The sequence below is a fragment of the Fringilla coelebs genome (assembly GCF_963513975.1).
Source record: "Fringilla coelebs genome assembly, chromosome: 1".
NCBI classification, from domain to species: domain Eukaryota; kingdom Metazoa; phylum Chordata; class Aves; order Passeriformes; family Fringillidae; genus Fringilla; species Fringilla coelebs.
In genome coordinates, this window is record NC_140028.1 from 40,007,772 (window position 1) to 40,023,706 (window position 15,935).

General features: G+C 41.5%; 1 protein-coding gene across 1 annotated transcript in view; it reads left to right on the forward strand.

Annotated features, from left to right (window-relative positions):
• The window catches only part of TMEM68 (transmembrane protein 68), a gene marked incomplete at its 5' end in the record, with an annotated part of 43,583 nt that extends 39,558 nt beyond the window's left edge, over positions 1–4,025 (forward strand). Inside the window, one exon of the mRNA XM_084203420.1 lies at positions 1,732–4,025. Coding sequence (XP_084059546.1) covers positions 1,732–1,836 — 105 coding nt within the window. The 3' untranslated portion in view covers positions 1,837–4,025. The remainder of the gene's footprint in view (positions 1–1,731) is intronic.
• Between the last annotated feature and the right edge of the window lie 11,910 nt (positions 4,026–15,935).

Genomic DNA, 15,935 nt, shown 5'->3' on the forward strand with positions numbered 1-15,935 from the left:
ATTGATAGAGAGAAGCACTTCACCCAAGAGGAAGCGTTCTGCTTCCTGGTGTTTTCAGAAAGATACTAAGGAAGCCTTTCAAACTTAGCAAATCTATGTTCACAAATCTATGTTCCAATCTGTTGGAATTACATACTATAAAAGAAAAAGATAAGTAATTTCATTGCTTTGTCTAGCGTGTTTCTATTTTGTCCAGCTTCTAGCCCAGCAATGTAACTTGTAAAGGTTCCTCTAATTCAGATTTAGATGCCTTATAGAAAGGATTTTCAGGTCCCAGTTTTTATTCAGTTTATTAATAGATTTCACAGTGCAAAGACATAAACCAGTTAAGTGGTGGAACAGTGAGATGGAGTGGGCCGAAATAGGTGTTTTTGAAAACTCCACAGATGGTCACTTATTCTGAAAACTTCACTTGAGAGAGAGGCTTTTCTTCACCATGCAGGTGTCAGTTCAGTTGTCTCTCTTTGTCTGTTTATCCTATGATTAGGTCTCTGCGAAAAGACTCTGAAAATGTTTGTCTGCAATATCTTAGGCCCTGGTTATGGTGCACTGGTTGTTTCTTTTGTGGGGTCACTCTGACAGGACTTCAGAACTGCTGGCTTTCAGCAGAGAATGTGTTTAAGTTACTTTCAGACATGCATTGACCTCTTACATTTATGCCAACCCTCACTTTTTTCTGACTTAAGTTCAGATTCTGCTAGATAAAGCCCCTAGAATGTGAATTCCCTAGAATCCTATTTAGTTAGAGTGATTTTGAAGTTTTATTCATGTTTCAGGCTATGGCACAGTATGCATTTTCCCATTATATAGAGCAAAAAATAGAGCTCAAATTTTTTACCTAATACAAATTTTAGATCTGTACAGTCACTTAGGACCAGATGTATGAAGTCCTTGTCCCAGGTCATATCAGTTGATCACTTACTTCATATAAACAGTGGGAGCTGGTACCAGCAAACAACATTCTCCCAACATCTGCCCTGCTGACTGCTGGTTTACAGAGGCAAATCTCTGTTCTTCTGTTTCTGGCCTTAAGAATTCACTAGCCTGTACTTGTCTAGGCAGAATAGGAAGTGTGTTCTCACCACAGCTTTTGCATGTTGCCCTGCGTTTGAGTGTTTCTTATAGAGCTTTTATATGATAAGAGTAACTGCTGTGCACTCCTTGGCCTGTTTGTTTTTTGAGTGAAAGTGAAGGCTGCAGTCACATGCAGCTAAGTGGCCAGAGCATGTGCCACAGGACCAGATCCTTCAGGGGCCTGGGGTCCAGAGGACATTACTTAGTACAAGTCAAATGTGCTGAGACACAGTGGTGTTCCCAGTGCCGCTTCTGAGCATGTGTAGAAGCAAAGGTGATGCCCACTGGAAGAGTGTTATTGATGTAAACCTGAGCATAGGCAGAAGTTTGAGTTGCAGTACATCATGCAGGTGTTTAACATGCTTCATGGACCTAAGTCTCTTCATGAATTTACTCTGTTGTCGTTTGACTTTTGTGTATCACTAATACAGCTTGTGAACACAGTTACCACACATAAGAGATACTAGTTTGTTAGTTGTTTCTTGGCAGTGTTGTCACAATCACATCCTGTGGGCTTAGATATGGAAGAACAGTATTTTGAATTTGCAATAGGTCTGTCATATTTAAAAATATTAAAAAGAGCCTAGAAAGTGTGTTGTTATATGAGCGGTATGAAGATGAGGTTTTCTGACCAAAACCTTTTTTCTTTCCCTACAGACAAAAGCAGCAGTCCAAGCTCTCATAGACAAACATCAGAAAATACCAGGAAATATATTTAGGGCTTTAATGGAACGATTTCAAACACAAAAGAAAGAAGATTAAGGTCTTCTAAGCTTAAACTTCTGTAACTACTATTTAGTTATAATATTCTTAAAGTCACATTTGTAAATTATTCATTCTTCTAATAATAGGTTTTAAATACTGTCCTAATGATACTGCTGTATAATTTAAGATAGAAGTCCCTTGCCCTTTCCCCTGTCCAGTATCAAGCTCAGGAACCCAAACTGCAAATCATTCATGATGGGACAAAGTTTAATTTTTGATAAATGCATTCCTACCTTGGAAGTGTCTGGGTTGTTGATTCTGGGTTTGTTTTGGGGTTTTTTTACAAATAATACTACAAGCCTTTATGTATATGGTCTGTCTTCCTTTTAGTCTGTCATTGTCTCCCATCCCCACCATGATGGATCTCTAACCTGAATGTCAAACCCTTTGCAGAGCTGGAGTCTTACTGTCTTGACCCTCATCATTGTGGGGAGGTTGTGTGGGCCAAGTAATGCCATACAACACATATGAAAGCTTTCCTGAGATTGTTACTCTCACACTGCTGGGAAACAATCCACCGCTTTTGGCCTGCAGAACCTCTAGCAATGCCTGCAAAACTTGTGTTGCAAAGTGTTTCGTTTTGCTGGGTGAGCTCAGAAAGAGTTCAGAGGAGTGAAAATTGATTAGAGAACTACAGTGATCCAGGGAGGTTTGTTATAGAAACCACTCCAATGCTGTAAATGAGAACCCTACAATACAACTGCTGTTCCAAGCCGAGACGTATTGGATATCTGCCCTTGAGTAGAGACTTCCCATTTATTTCTTAGTGAATCTACAAATTCTCTGTTGAAACAATGAGCCAAGCATTCAAACATCAAGAACTAGAAATGAGAACACTGTTTAGTAATATGAGGTCAAAAATCTTTATTTTGATGGAAAGAGAAAATTGTTACAACACTGTAAAAGCAGTATTTTTTTGAGAAACGGAATTGGCGTTCCCAAATACCCTTAAGATTTAGTATGTGGTTAAACTATTAAATATATTCTTCAAACAGTTATTTATGTAAGTTAAATAATGAATGAGAGGGAAGTTCTGTGTATTTTCCTTAAGTGAAAACAATTGAATCAACAGGACAGAGATGCAAGATTGGGCTTTTGTGCACTTACAGCAAATTATATTTTTTTGTTATCTAAAGCCTATGGTTTTATTGTCCATATAGGAAATACCTGAAATATTTCTTCTAATTTCCAGGAATTTTGATCTACAATTCTTAAATTAACATCTGGGAACTTTTAGTTCTAGGATGAGGACAAACTCCTTCAGAAAAAAAGACGTTTTTGCTATACGATGTGGTTGCCTTTCAATATTGTTGGGGTGTGACCTTTTCTTAAAGAAAAATATCCCCCCCCCCCCCCAAATACCCAACAAATAACCAGCATTTGAAGGAGCAGTTGTATTCGATATAGTAGTCATTCCATCCATCATTTAAGCACATACTTTGCTTTATGCTCTTTTAAATGTGTAAAGTAGTGACGTTGCATAACTGCATGTGGGTGATGCCCCATGTTAGAACAATATCACTTAATGGAGAATTGTCTATCAAATGTGGTTCACAAGAAGCAAAAGGCTTACTTACTTTATGATATTATTTTATACCAAAAACGTTTTATGTGGTGGTAAAATTTTTAAAGCTGTGGGAAGAATCATGGTATGTAAAAGCAAATGCCCATTCTGAAGATTTTTAAATGACTTGGGTTTTACTTGAAGGCAAGATTGCGTTCCTTTTAATTTATTGGACTGTTAAGACATGTCATAAACACTGTTAACACATGTCATAAAAATACTGGTAATCATGTCATAGAAAATGATAATGCTAAGTTCCTGCATTGAAGTATAACTGAAGTATGATCTTTTGTTTACTGTCCATCTTGAGAAAAATGTATATCAGTCTGTGTTGTGAACATCTAAAAGCTGAACATATTTTGGGTTGAGGTTGCATGTATGTAAAAGAGAACTCAGTCTAAAAGATTCTGTTAGACATGGACAGACATTGTTATCAGAGATTTTGTAAAATTTATTTTAGTAAGGATGTGGGCTATTTGCTGCAGTTTTGTCCTTTTACGTATTAAAAGATCAGTATAAAAAATGAAGGGCAGTATTGGTACTCTCCAAGTGTTCATATTTGTATAGGCCTTTCATATTTATTTCTATATATTAAAAATATATAGAAGACACCTTTTGAATAAAATTGACAACTGGAACAGACTTATGAAGTTTTGTGTTGTGTTTGAACTAAGTGGAATAATACATGGCCTGTCCTGCTAAACCTTGGGTGGTTTTGAGCAGCATGCTGAGATGCCCTTCTTGCCTTGCAGTGACTGAATAGGGATGGAAGGAACAAAACCCCATAAGGAATGAAAGGAAAAATAATTCAGGCAACAGTGGAATAAAGGAAAAAAAGTCACATAAGCAATAAGGTCTGAGTTTTAATAATTGCAGTCTGGGCTGCAGAGGGCCTTTACAAGCGCTGCAATACCACTTTAGTTAAAAGTTGTGCAACAGAAAATAGGCTATAAATACTGACTAGTAAGGCTTATTTGTATATATTTGGGATGTGAATGATTGCCTACTTAGTTTTATGGTGAGAATGATTGCCTACTTAGTTTTATTGAAAAATAGGCAGTCATGGATGGATAATCTCACAAGTAAGGTTATAGACCTGGTGTCCTTTGAGCTGATTTGGTTTACTGTGCATCAAGCAGAAGTATTCAAAGGGTATTTTAGCAGGGTTAGACTAAACCACTGATTGTCTGGTTGACCTTTAGATACACTGAAGACATTAGATGTTTCGCCATGTGAGCAGCATAAGCAGGATATGCATTTTTAGGTTGTTTGGAAGTAGACCAACTGCTGTACTGACAGGTCTTCATCATTATCTCTGAACAAGACCCAAATCTCCTACTGGCCAATTTACTGTCCTGTTGTGTAATAGCAGGGCTCAGTCTGAACATCTATTATTAGGATGCTTTCACATGAAATTAATCTCTGCAAATGCAAGGTAGAGCAGTTAATCAGCGCTGTCAACACAACTGTGTGGCTCATCCGGTATGGGGTTTGCTGTACAAGTATAGCATTATGTTGCTTCATCCTATTATTCTGTGCAGAAGATACAGCTATGATGACAGTGTGTTAGCTCTACAGTGCTTAATCCCTATTAAGCCCATCATGGACACTAGGATGCTTTTCTTGGTGTTATTTTGGCATCAAAAAATTGCCATACCAAAAGTAAACATGGAAGTGCGTGGAGTTGCTACACGGGCATAGTAGCACTGAAAATACATGTTAAGCTAATTCTCCAAAACATGTCTGCTAAAACTTCAAGAGACAATCTGATGACACTTTTCTGTTTTCTTCATTTTTCTTTTTAAGCTCAGGACTAGTCAAAAGAAATGATAGTCCTCGGGTGAGCAGAGGGCTGGAGTATCTCTCATATGAAGGCAGGCTGGGAGAGTTGGGGTTGTTCAGCCTGGAGAAGAGAAGGCTCCAAAGGGGCATTGGAACACCTTCCAGTATCTGAAGGGCGGTACAAGAAAGCTGGAGAGGGAATTTTGATGAGGCCATGTAGTGACAGGACAAGAGGGGGATGGCTTTAAACCAAAGAGAGTAGGCTTAGTTTAGATACTAAGGATAAATTCTTTACTGTGGGAGTGGTGAGGCACTGGAACACGTTGCCCAGAAAAAGTTGTGGAGGCTTCATCCCTGGAGGCTAGATAGGGCTTTTAGCAACCAGGTCTAGTGGAAGGTGTTCCTGCCCATGACAGGGGGATTGGAACTGGATGATCTTTAAGGTCCTTTTCCAACCCAAACAGTTCTGTGATTCCATGGTACTTTTCTCATCGTGGGTTATTTACAGTATTTGCTTGTCTGCTTTTTTTTTTACGTAATTTTGCGTTGCACAGATGGTTGCAGATTTTCCACTTTGCAGCCTTGAATTTTATCGCAGCATACATGCGTACCATATGTTGCTTCCTGAAGCATTTTAAAATTGTTAGAATTATCTCTTTATGTCAGAAAATTGGTCAGAAAGATGTAACAAACTTTTGAGCTGTAAGGAGCTGTTTCTTAAAACCTGAAGTGTTTACTAACACTTCTCGCTTTTGCCTGTGTGTGAAACATTACAAGGTGAGATGCCATTTGGAATTAATATTAGGCTGCATATATAAAGCAGACCAAATATTTTTTTCCCCACCATGGAGCTGGTTGCTGTAGAGCAGTTCCTGCTCCACTGGGCCTTTTCCCACCGTACCAGTTACTGTAACAAGTGAATGCAGCACAACTCATCAAATCACCTTTGGCTCTTGTTTTCCAGCTAAAACCATGCCATGCTTTGGAAACACGAGGTGCCAAAGTTCTAACAAAACACTTATTATTCAGAGAAGATTTTGAAAGTTTAAAAAAGTTGAAGTTAAGAAATTGAACCGTTTTTGCCTAATTCCTTTTAATAAGAAACAGAATGTCCCAAACATCAGGGAGGTTTACAATTTTGTGTCATCATACAGAATTTGTGGCGAATGAATTGGGATGCAGATGGGGCTAATCTTTATATATTCCGGATAGATTTGCTTTTCTGTTTCTTTAGTAGTGTTTTCTCAGGTCTACACTTTGCTCAGAGCAACTTATTTTTCCTTCAGCTGCTTCCAAAGCAGGGACAGAAATGGAGACCCCAAGGGACATTTGTTAGTTCTCTTTTACAGAATCAGAGAATCAATTAGGTTGGAACAGACCTTTCCAATTATCAAGTCCAACCTGTGACCCAACACCACTGTGACAACCAGACCATGGCACGGAGTGCCACATGTCCAATCTTTTCTTAAACACCTCCAGGGACATTGACTCCACCACGTCCCTGAGCAGCCCATTCCAATACCCAAGCACCATTTCTGTGAAGAAAGTCTCCCTAATGTCCAACTTAAACCTCCCTGAAATCTACCAAAGGTACCTAGAAAGAATTCTGAGCTCTTATTTCTGTAATGAAGTTGTCAGCTCTTCAGACAGTTTTTTAATGATCAGATTTCTCCCTACCATCTGAAAAACACTTTCCTGACAGATTCACCAAAACTTTTAAAGCCTCCTCCCCATTTAGAAATGAAATAATTTTCTTTTGCTCATTATGTAGTAGATTAATTTTAACTAGTGGGCACAGTATTTGCAGATTTGCCTGGTTAATGTTTTTTACCATAAATTTCTGCATTTCAGACAGAAATTTTGGTATTTGATCAGGCTTTGTGAGAACAAGATTGAGTGAAAAGGCTGACTGCAACTTGGCTCAGTCTCTGAAGGCATTAATGAAAATATAAACCAAGTTTCACAGCTGAAGCAAGCACACCCATACTGGAAACTACTTTTGGAATCCTGATTCTGGGCAATCCTGAGTCACACTTATGAAAATAAAACTTCCTGGCTTCTGTTTCTCCTTGCAAAACCTACACCAGCACAGAAGCATGGCAGCTTTGATGGCTTTTCCAGGACCAAGGTTGCCCTCTGAGTTGAACAGTGGTGAGAGCACTTCTCTTGGAGGACCAAGCTCAGGAGGAGACCTCAGGAGCCCTCAGGGCCTGTTTGGAGCAAAGCCTAACTCAGCAGTATGCAGAGGAAGATGTCTAGTAGTCATTGCTATATTACAATATGATCAGGTATTGCCACCTGATCCAGGTTTGTGTTTTCCTCTCAAAAGCATGCTGGTAGTCATGCTTGTTACCCATTTCCTCTCTCTGCCAAAATCTTTCATGCAGCCATCTCCTGTGATGATACCCAGGGTCTTCAGGACAAGGCTTAAATCCCACTAAAGCTTTGCCTTTGGAGTGGGGTGAAGCAAGCTGAAGCGCCTGTGTTTCCCTGGGCGTGCAGCAGTGTGTGGTGTGGTGCTGCAGGGCAGCCAGAAGAAGCAGCAGCAGCCTGGCTGACCCAGCCACTCTGTTTCCAGTGCCTCGTGTGCCCTGGAATATCTTGTTCAGCTCAGGTGTGGCCAGACAGACACAGGGAGTTCCAGCTGAGGAGCTAATGTCATCAAGTTCGGGTCTTTGTGCACATCCCACCACATCCTTAGGATCCTCATAGAGAGCAAACTTGATAAGGGAATGCTGCTTTTCTAACAAGAGAGGAAGCTTTGTATAAAGAACTTCTGGTAGCTTTCTGTCATCCTACAGTATGCACAAATACCATTTCTAGGAGGCAATAAGCCTTCTGCATAGCAGCTGTAATAAATGAAGCAATAGACACTTACACTGTGTGATTTATTGCACCCTTCTGGTGCAGCAAAGGGTCTGAATTTGTGCTGAAACCACTTTTAAATTGTTTTGGCTAACTCTGTGCCCAGTGTTTCATTTGCAAAGCTCTCCTTTTGAGCCAGTGGATGGACAGTTTGACAAACACTTAAATTTGGAGGATAACTTTTGTTGCTGTCTGCAGCAAGGTGAGTCAGAAGAGCCTGCTATGTGGGCAGCTAAACACCCACCAGGGCCCAAAAACACACTTTGAGAAAGAGAGTAGAGAGCTGACCTAAAAAGGCAGCCAGATCTCAGCTGTTAGAATGCATTAATCCATCTTTAGTTTCTTAACTCATAATATCTTACATTAATGGCTACAGGAGCAGATACTGTCTGGCTTTACCCAGCACAGGTAAATGTACAGGTGTGTTTTTGTGATGCCCTGTTTCTTTGGTATAAACAGGAGCATGGAACCTACTTCAGCTGCTGATGCAAGCCAAATAGCAGACCATTATTATTCAATCCACCTGGCCTTTGCAAATGTCAAGATGATATCAGTCATGCTTGCTTTGTCATTATTACACTTAATCATTTTTATTAGCTGGTGAACCGAGCAGTTTCTGTAGATCTGCTGATTTCTAACAGATTGCCCCTTCAAACCATGCAGCAAAAATAGATATCAAGAAAATAATTATTTCTGTAGCCCAAGCTCCTAATTTTAATACAGATCTCTGCAATTGTTTGAACTAGGTCTATAGGAAAATTTCATCAATTAATTTGCCTTTCTGAGGATCTGGGCTCCATTTCCAATATCTAAAATAAGAGACAGCACCTATGTTAACAGCATGCTCACGTTGGGGCAAATAGAGTCAGAAACACTGTTTAGGTTTCCACCTCAACAAATATTTTTTATATTGTGTTTATCAGAATATTCCTGCACTCTAGAGAATAAAACACACAGGACTAACAGATTTCACAATGAGGAAACCTGATATTTTCAAATATAAAAGTGTAGTTCACCTGTAGAAAGGGGACATCCCAAAAAAGACAGAAATTTTCATACTGGGGCTTTTCTTCTGAAGCAGCTTGATTTCTTTGGCAGGCTGTCCTGTTTCAACAGTCCCTCCTCCTTTCCAGGCAGCTTGCCAGGCAAGAGACAGCAGCAGAGACAGGCAGTCAAAGGAAAACACGTGAGTCGGTAGTATCAGCTCTTTTGGGACAGAATGAGGGCCTGCTTCCATCAAATTTAATCAGATTTAATACTCAAGCGCTGGGAGCAGCTACTGTTTTGCAACTGGAGAGAGGAAAAGATGTTTGGCTGAGTGCAGGCAGGATGTGTTGGATAAGGTGGTGGTGATTCAGCCCAATATAAATGTGCCACTGCTGGGGTGGGGTGAAGCCAATTTTAAGAGGTGCCGCAAGTGTTGGCAGCTGCATGAAGTAAATTAGTAAGTCAAATGAAGAAAACATCACTGGCTCCAGGTAATTCATATGCCCATGACCCAAATTTCCCTTCCTGGCATCCCATACTGCTCTGTGTGTGTGCTGGGTTTACCTTAAATTTTAGCAGAAAAGCTGAAGGTTTATTTCTCCCAAGCATCCATTTGTGTAACAGCAGTGCATCTGGAATGGAAATATTTGATCCTCTACAGAATACTGAGCTGTTTTTTCCCCTTCCTTCACTACCTTATTTTTTGTTTAGTGAGCAGTGCTGCCCCATTGCAACCATCCTAGTATAAAATCACCAACTTCAGCTGCCACTAGCACAGACATTTACTTAGCAAGGCAGATTGGCTTAAGTTAGAAAAGCTGTCAAAATGCAAGATGTATGAGAAATAGCTGAGGTCACTTGGTTTGTTCAGCCTAGAAAAGCAGACACTGAGGGGAGGCCTCATTGCAGTCTACAAATTCCTCAGGAGGGGAAGCAAAGGGCCAGGGATCAACCCCTTCTTTCTGGTGACCAGTGGCAGGGAATAGTCTGAAGTTGTGTCATGGGAGGTTTAGGCTGGATATTAGGACATAATAGGCTCTTCACCCAGAGCGTGGTTGGGCACTGGAACAAGCTGTCCAGGGAAGTGGCCCCAGCACCAAGGCTGGCAGAGCTCAAGAAGCATTTAGACAATGCTCTCAGGCACGTGGTGTGACTCATAGGCATGATGCTGTGCAGGGCAGGGAGTTGGACTTGATGATCTTGCGAGGTCCTTCCAACTCAGGATATTCTAGGATATCTCAGTGTTTCTTAGATAGTGCAGTTATTCCCCTTTGTAAAAGGAAAGGAAATTTTTTTACATGCCCAATTCCCTAAGATGTTTCCCCTGGCCAGCCTGAAAGCCTGCCCACCCCATGAAGTTGTCTGCTCAGTTCACACTTAGAAATGCCGTGACGCATATAATGGGAAACCCCAAACATTGCATCTCCTTTGCTGGCATCTGAGGGCAAGGGAAGGAAGGATCTTTGAACAGGGAAGATTGCAGTGTGAAAAGGTTTGCTAACACTTTGGCCTCTGTTTTTTGTTCTTTCCCCCAGGCACATTGGCGGTAAGCAAGTTTGCAGTTAGTGTTTCCAATGTCAGGAACAGTAAGCGCACAGGGAATTTAAAAGCATTCCTGCCTTGGCACAAGTGGAAACCCACACTGCTGAAGCAGAGATCATTCCTTTGAACACTTGCTGAGCACCTCTGAGCACTCACACCAGCTGCTGCATCCATGTTCTGACAGCTCCCAGGAAGAGCTCAGGCTGGCGCCGTGCACCGTCCGAGCCAGCAGCAATGCGAGGTGGCACACAGGGAGCCAGTTGTTCTTGCAGCCTGATGTGGGCTGAAAAAGCCAGTATGAAAAAGTTCTCTTTGCAGCCCCTGCTTAAAAACCAGACATGTGGGACCTGGAAAGTGCCAGAACAAGGAGCACTGCCCTGCCATGTATAAAAGCTCGGCTCTGGCAAGGCAGCAGGACACGGTGCCCGGCTCCGTTACTCACCCTCCCTACCATGCCTGACCAGCTCTATGTCCTTGCTGGCTCTCCTTTCTCCTGCTGCACAGTTTGATCTGTGCACTCATGCCTTGACACTTTGCATATTTGTCCCAGGCAGTTAAATAACAGAGAGATCCTGAGCCTAGAAGCTTCCCTGCTTTTTTCCCCCTAGCCAGCTGCCTTCACAAGAGGCAGAGCATCTCCCTTGGGCCTGTCTTCCTGTCTGAATTCAAACAGCACTGCTTTAGTACTTCCTTTGAGTTGAGGTGGTAGATAATGCAGAGCAAATGACTGCTTCTGATAACTCAGGTTTCAGAGAAATGTCAGATAAAGTCTTCAAGGCAAACTGTAATGAACACAAGGCTTTTATGTTCTTCCAAGATTTTTTGCTTTTCTTGAAGGCTGCCCTGTTTTTTCCGAGTCTTCCTTTAGGAAATATAAGAGCTATAATCTCAAAAGAGGTTGCACATGTGCACACAAGAAAAACTACTCCAAAGGATAAAAGTGCAACCAAAACTTCACTTCCTATTTTAATTCTGCTTCAGGCAGAAATAAAAAGAGAGTATATTATCTCTGTGCACAGTCAGAAGCATCCTGTAGCATAGGCTGCTGGTAAAAATGAATTATCTATGCAAGAAAAGTTAATGAAATAAAAGGTTTTAGGAGATCTGTATTCAAAACAATGTTGAAAAAGTTAAATTTAAAATTGAGGTTTCTCCTGTCCTACTTGCATGCACTACCAGGGCAATGGCATACCTGACTGGAAGCACAGTGCAGTGGCTTCCAGTCACTGCTGAGGGAGGAGATGTGCCCTGCTGGATCAGACCATTAGCCATGGCACCATCCAAACCATGCACTGGTGAGGAGTGCTAAGTCCAGCTTGCCCTTGTGCAATTCCATGGGGCTGCATGGTAGGTGAGACAAATCCAGACAAAGCAGCCATGGTCCTGTGCTGAGCAGGAGGCACGAGAGCCTTTAAAATGGGCAGGAGCCAGAGGTGACCTCCTGTAGGGGCTGGGAGACCAGGCAGGAGCAGAAATGCTCCTTTCCATTCCCTCCTCCCAGCCCACACTCCAAAGTCTCACCATCATGTGTCAGACATTCAGCTGAGCACTGAGAACAAATACCAAGGACCCCATTCTTTGGATCTCAAAATTTCCAAGAATGTTTTTCATTGAATTGCCTATTTTATGAAGATGTCTGATTCTAGACATCCAAGGATATCAAAGACAGAAGTTTACCCTGAAATTCTGCAACAAAGCCTCACAGAGGTGCTCTACAGGCAAGGTAAAATAATTTTATGTGCTAGATAATACATCAGTATAATGAAATCCTGTCCCATTAGGGTGTTGAAGAAATTGCTGTCACTGAAATTTCATGTCTTATCAGCACAGAGCATGATGCCAGCTGTTTGGGATCAGATGATGGGACCAAATGTAAGAAATTGATAACTACATAAATGGAATGAAGTTGGATAATTATAACTTTCAATATGAGATGGGTCAGATATATAACCAAAAGCCCATCTAAAGGCTAAACTTGATTCATTATTAGTTATGAATCACGCATAGGAGTTGATGCTGATTTAGAGAAAGATATAACCATGAGGCATAATTATTCTTCATAGCCTGTAATGCCCTTCCTGCCATCAGCTGGGGCAGAGAGGGGAGAGCTGTAACCCCTGTGTGAGCACCAGTGGTTCTCATAGGAGGCAAAACAGCCCATTTCTGCCTTTAAACCATGTAATGGAACTGAAGCTTCAACTCCATTTTTGCTTTACAAACACAGCACACCCTGCACTGTGTGAGCTGCTCACAGGGTAAGATAATTGGAGATGTCATTAAGGAGGTCATTAAGACATGCTACGTGATTTATGCTAAAGCTGAGTTTCAGTACATGGCAGTACATGGGAAATGGAGAATGCTCTAGGATATTATGAAACAGCTAAAGAAGGGTCTCCTTATTTTGGGTTGGGTTTTTCTAGATTTTAAAATATGGGCCCATATAAAAGTCACAGAAATTCCAAGTCAGCACAACAAATCCTGGGGTGAAAACGCAGGCAGAAGATGGCACAGGGTACCTAACAAAATAGGGAAGATGAGTGATGGGTTAATTTTCCTGCTTTTATCAGGATATGGTCAGAACATTGTTCAGGACATCAAACTGACAGAAGGTCAGGAAATGTTACCTGTAATGTAATCACAGAGCTCCTCACAAATGCTGCACTGACACAGTCAGCTGGAGTCAAAGGCAGCACAGGGAGGTGACAGAACTTGAAATGTAGTCTCAGACATAGCAGATGGCAAGCAGAGCCCAAAGCAAAACAAATCCCCAAAGGAAAACACAAAAACAATATCAGAGACAAATGGGCATTTAAAATAAATGAAGAAATGCACACAAAAGGAAAATGCCTTAAAGGGACAATCTTGGAAGAGTTACAAAATCATCAGACGAGAAAAAAGGGATCAGTAGGGATAAATGTGAAATGGAGTTGTGCAATGCTGCTCACTCAGTCTGAAGGAGACTCCAGATGTTCCCTCTTACTCTCATTTAGCTACAAGTTGTGAAATAGATGGTGTGCAGAAGGTGGCTGAGCTGAGGCTGGTCATGGTGCCTCTTGTCTCACTACAAGAGTGAGAATCTGCACCTAGGGAAGAGAAACTGCATTCATTCCACTGCAGTGATGGATCCACTGGCCTGGTGGAAGAGTGCACAGAGCTAATGGAGGAATCAAGTAGGGTCAATGCTGGTGGAGATACAGAGGAACTACAAGCAGCAGCTAGAGCCCCACTAGTTAAAATGAAGTTAGATCCACACTGAAAGGATTGGTGGAGTTTAATGAATTAATGAAATTCTAAATTTGGACTGCTTACTCTTTACAGACATAGGAAATTTAAAATTAGTACAAGACTAACATGCTTAAAACTATGAAATAATTTGGTGATGACCTGCAGGAAACCACAACATCTGTAATAAACCATGACCTCAGTTCCAATTATTTATAATAGTAATGTACTTAAACTTATCCTTCCGTGGTTTGGGACATTATCAGTGATCATGACTTCTATAAACTGGTCAAAGTAAGTCCTGTGAGCACATGTAGCAGCCACACAGCAGTGGGAAGCAGCACATGTACCTTGGGTGTGAGCATGGCAGCAAAGTTTGTGCTCACAGCACTTACCAAGAACCTGATTTAAAACAAATGACCTGGTTGCTGAAAGATGGTAAGTGTGAGCATCAATTTTATTTTTTGTAACTTCTTGTGGATGAGAAATCCTTCTGCCTTGGATGAAGCCGAGCACTGGAGAGCAGCCCCTGAAGCCCACAGCATGCACTGTGCTAGGTGGCAGCAAAGGCAGGGAAAGCCGCCCTTCCAGCCGGCCTGGCTCTGCATCCTCCGGGGCTCTTTGTCAGCAAACCGAGCTCTCTTGCCATTGCAACGGAGGGCACCTGGGAATAACACTAATGTAAAGTAGTTAAAATGCATTATTGTGTGGAAAACACACTGTGGAGGGTAGTGAACCTGAGAGCTTGCTCAGCCCAAAAGCATGCCTGAGGGTAGGTTTCCAACCCTTCTTCACATCAGAGTCACCTGAGGTTCTGTGCTTGACCGTGGGTCTGAAATACTCCCACAGCAAAAGTGCTGTGCATCAGTGCTGATTTTCTGTTTTCCAGCTTTGTTTCTGAAATCACTGAACAAATGTTTCTTATACCTGTGCAACATTCAGGAGGAAAATAAAAGCATTCTTGTCTCTAATCTACCTTTCCAAGTTTCCCATTGCTATCATAGGAAGACACAGCTCCTTCCTATGCACACAGGTCTCTAGGTGCATTGTTAGCACAGTATTAAGCTCAGCCTCTTACTAGCTCCCAAATTAAGTAAAGTAGGAGAAAAACCCTGCTTGAATAATTTTGCCCAGACACCCAGGACTTTTATAACCAAATCCCTGTATTTTTTCAGATTTTCTTTCCTTTCCCCCTGAAACTACAGACATGTCAATTCTTTTAAGGCAGGAGAGACAAGAAGTTCTCTGAATAAGCACTTTTCAAGCCACTTGCAATTTTTTTTTCTCCCCTTCTGTTGTAAAGAATCTAATTAAACTGTCTGCTACCTTTGTTCAGCCTAAAAAGAAGCTGCCCTGATTCTTTCATGTAGGTTTTCATTAAAAGTCCCCTGAAGAAAGCTTTTTCCCTAGGGGTAAATATTTTGCATAAAATCATACAAAATAAATCCCTTTTAGCCCAAGCTAACTTGACCCCACTGGGGCAGCAGCCCACCCAGTTAATGTGTCCTGTGCAGCCTACATTTGGGGAGAGAAGTAGGAAACCATGCTAGGGGGGAAAAAATATTTTAAAGTGTGTTTCTATTACTTACCTACTGGTTTTGGAGCCTTTGGTGGGGATTCACAGGGTTACAGGACTAATGATTTAGGACTCACATGAAACAATGCCAGTAGTGCTGCTGGGCTGCTGCTCCCTTCATTATGCTTTTCCAAGTTAAAATAAGAAACTACTCCATTCAAACCCTTAGCCACACTACAGAGAAACACATGAGAAATAAACCCCTGGGAATCTCTCAGTCACATATCATCTCTACTGGCAAATTCCCTTACCCTAGATATACACATGTCAGAACTCAGGACATCCCTTTGGGAGTCTGGAGTGGCTGGGACCCCTGCCAGGGGGCTCAGAGACCCTGGCATGCTGCCCAAAACACCATTGGGTTCGATTATGAACCGTGGAGCAAGTTGCCAGCTTTACATGAAGACCTGAAAGCCGCAGCAATTTAAATAGTGTAATAATAAAGTTATCACAGGATGTAAATGTAGGTTTTGGGATTTTTAATATAGGGGTTTTTGGGGACAAGATGGAGGGACCTGGGTGTGTCTAGCGTTTTTTCTCCTTCTTCTCTACCTGTCT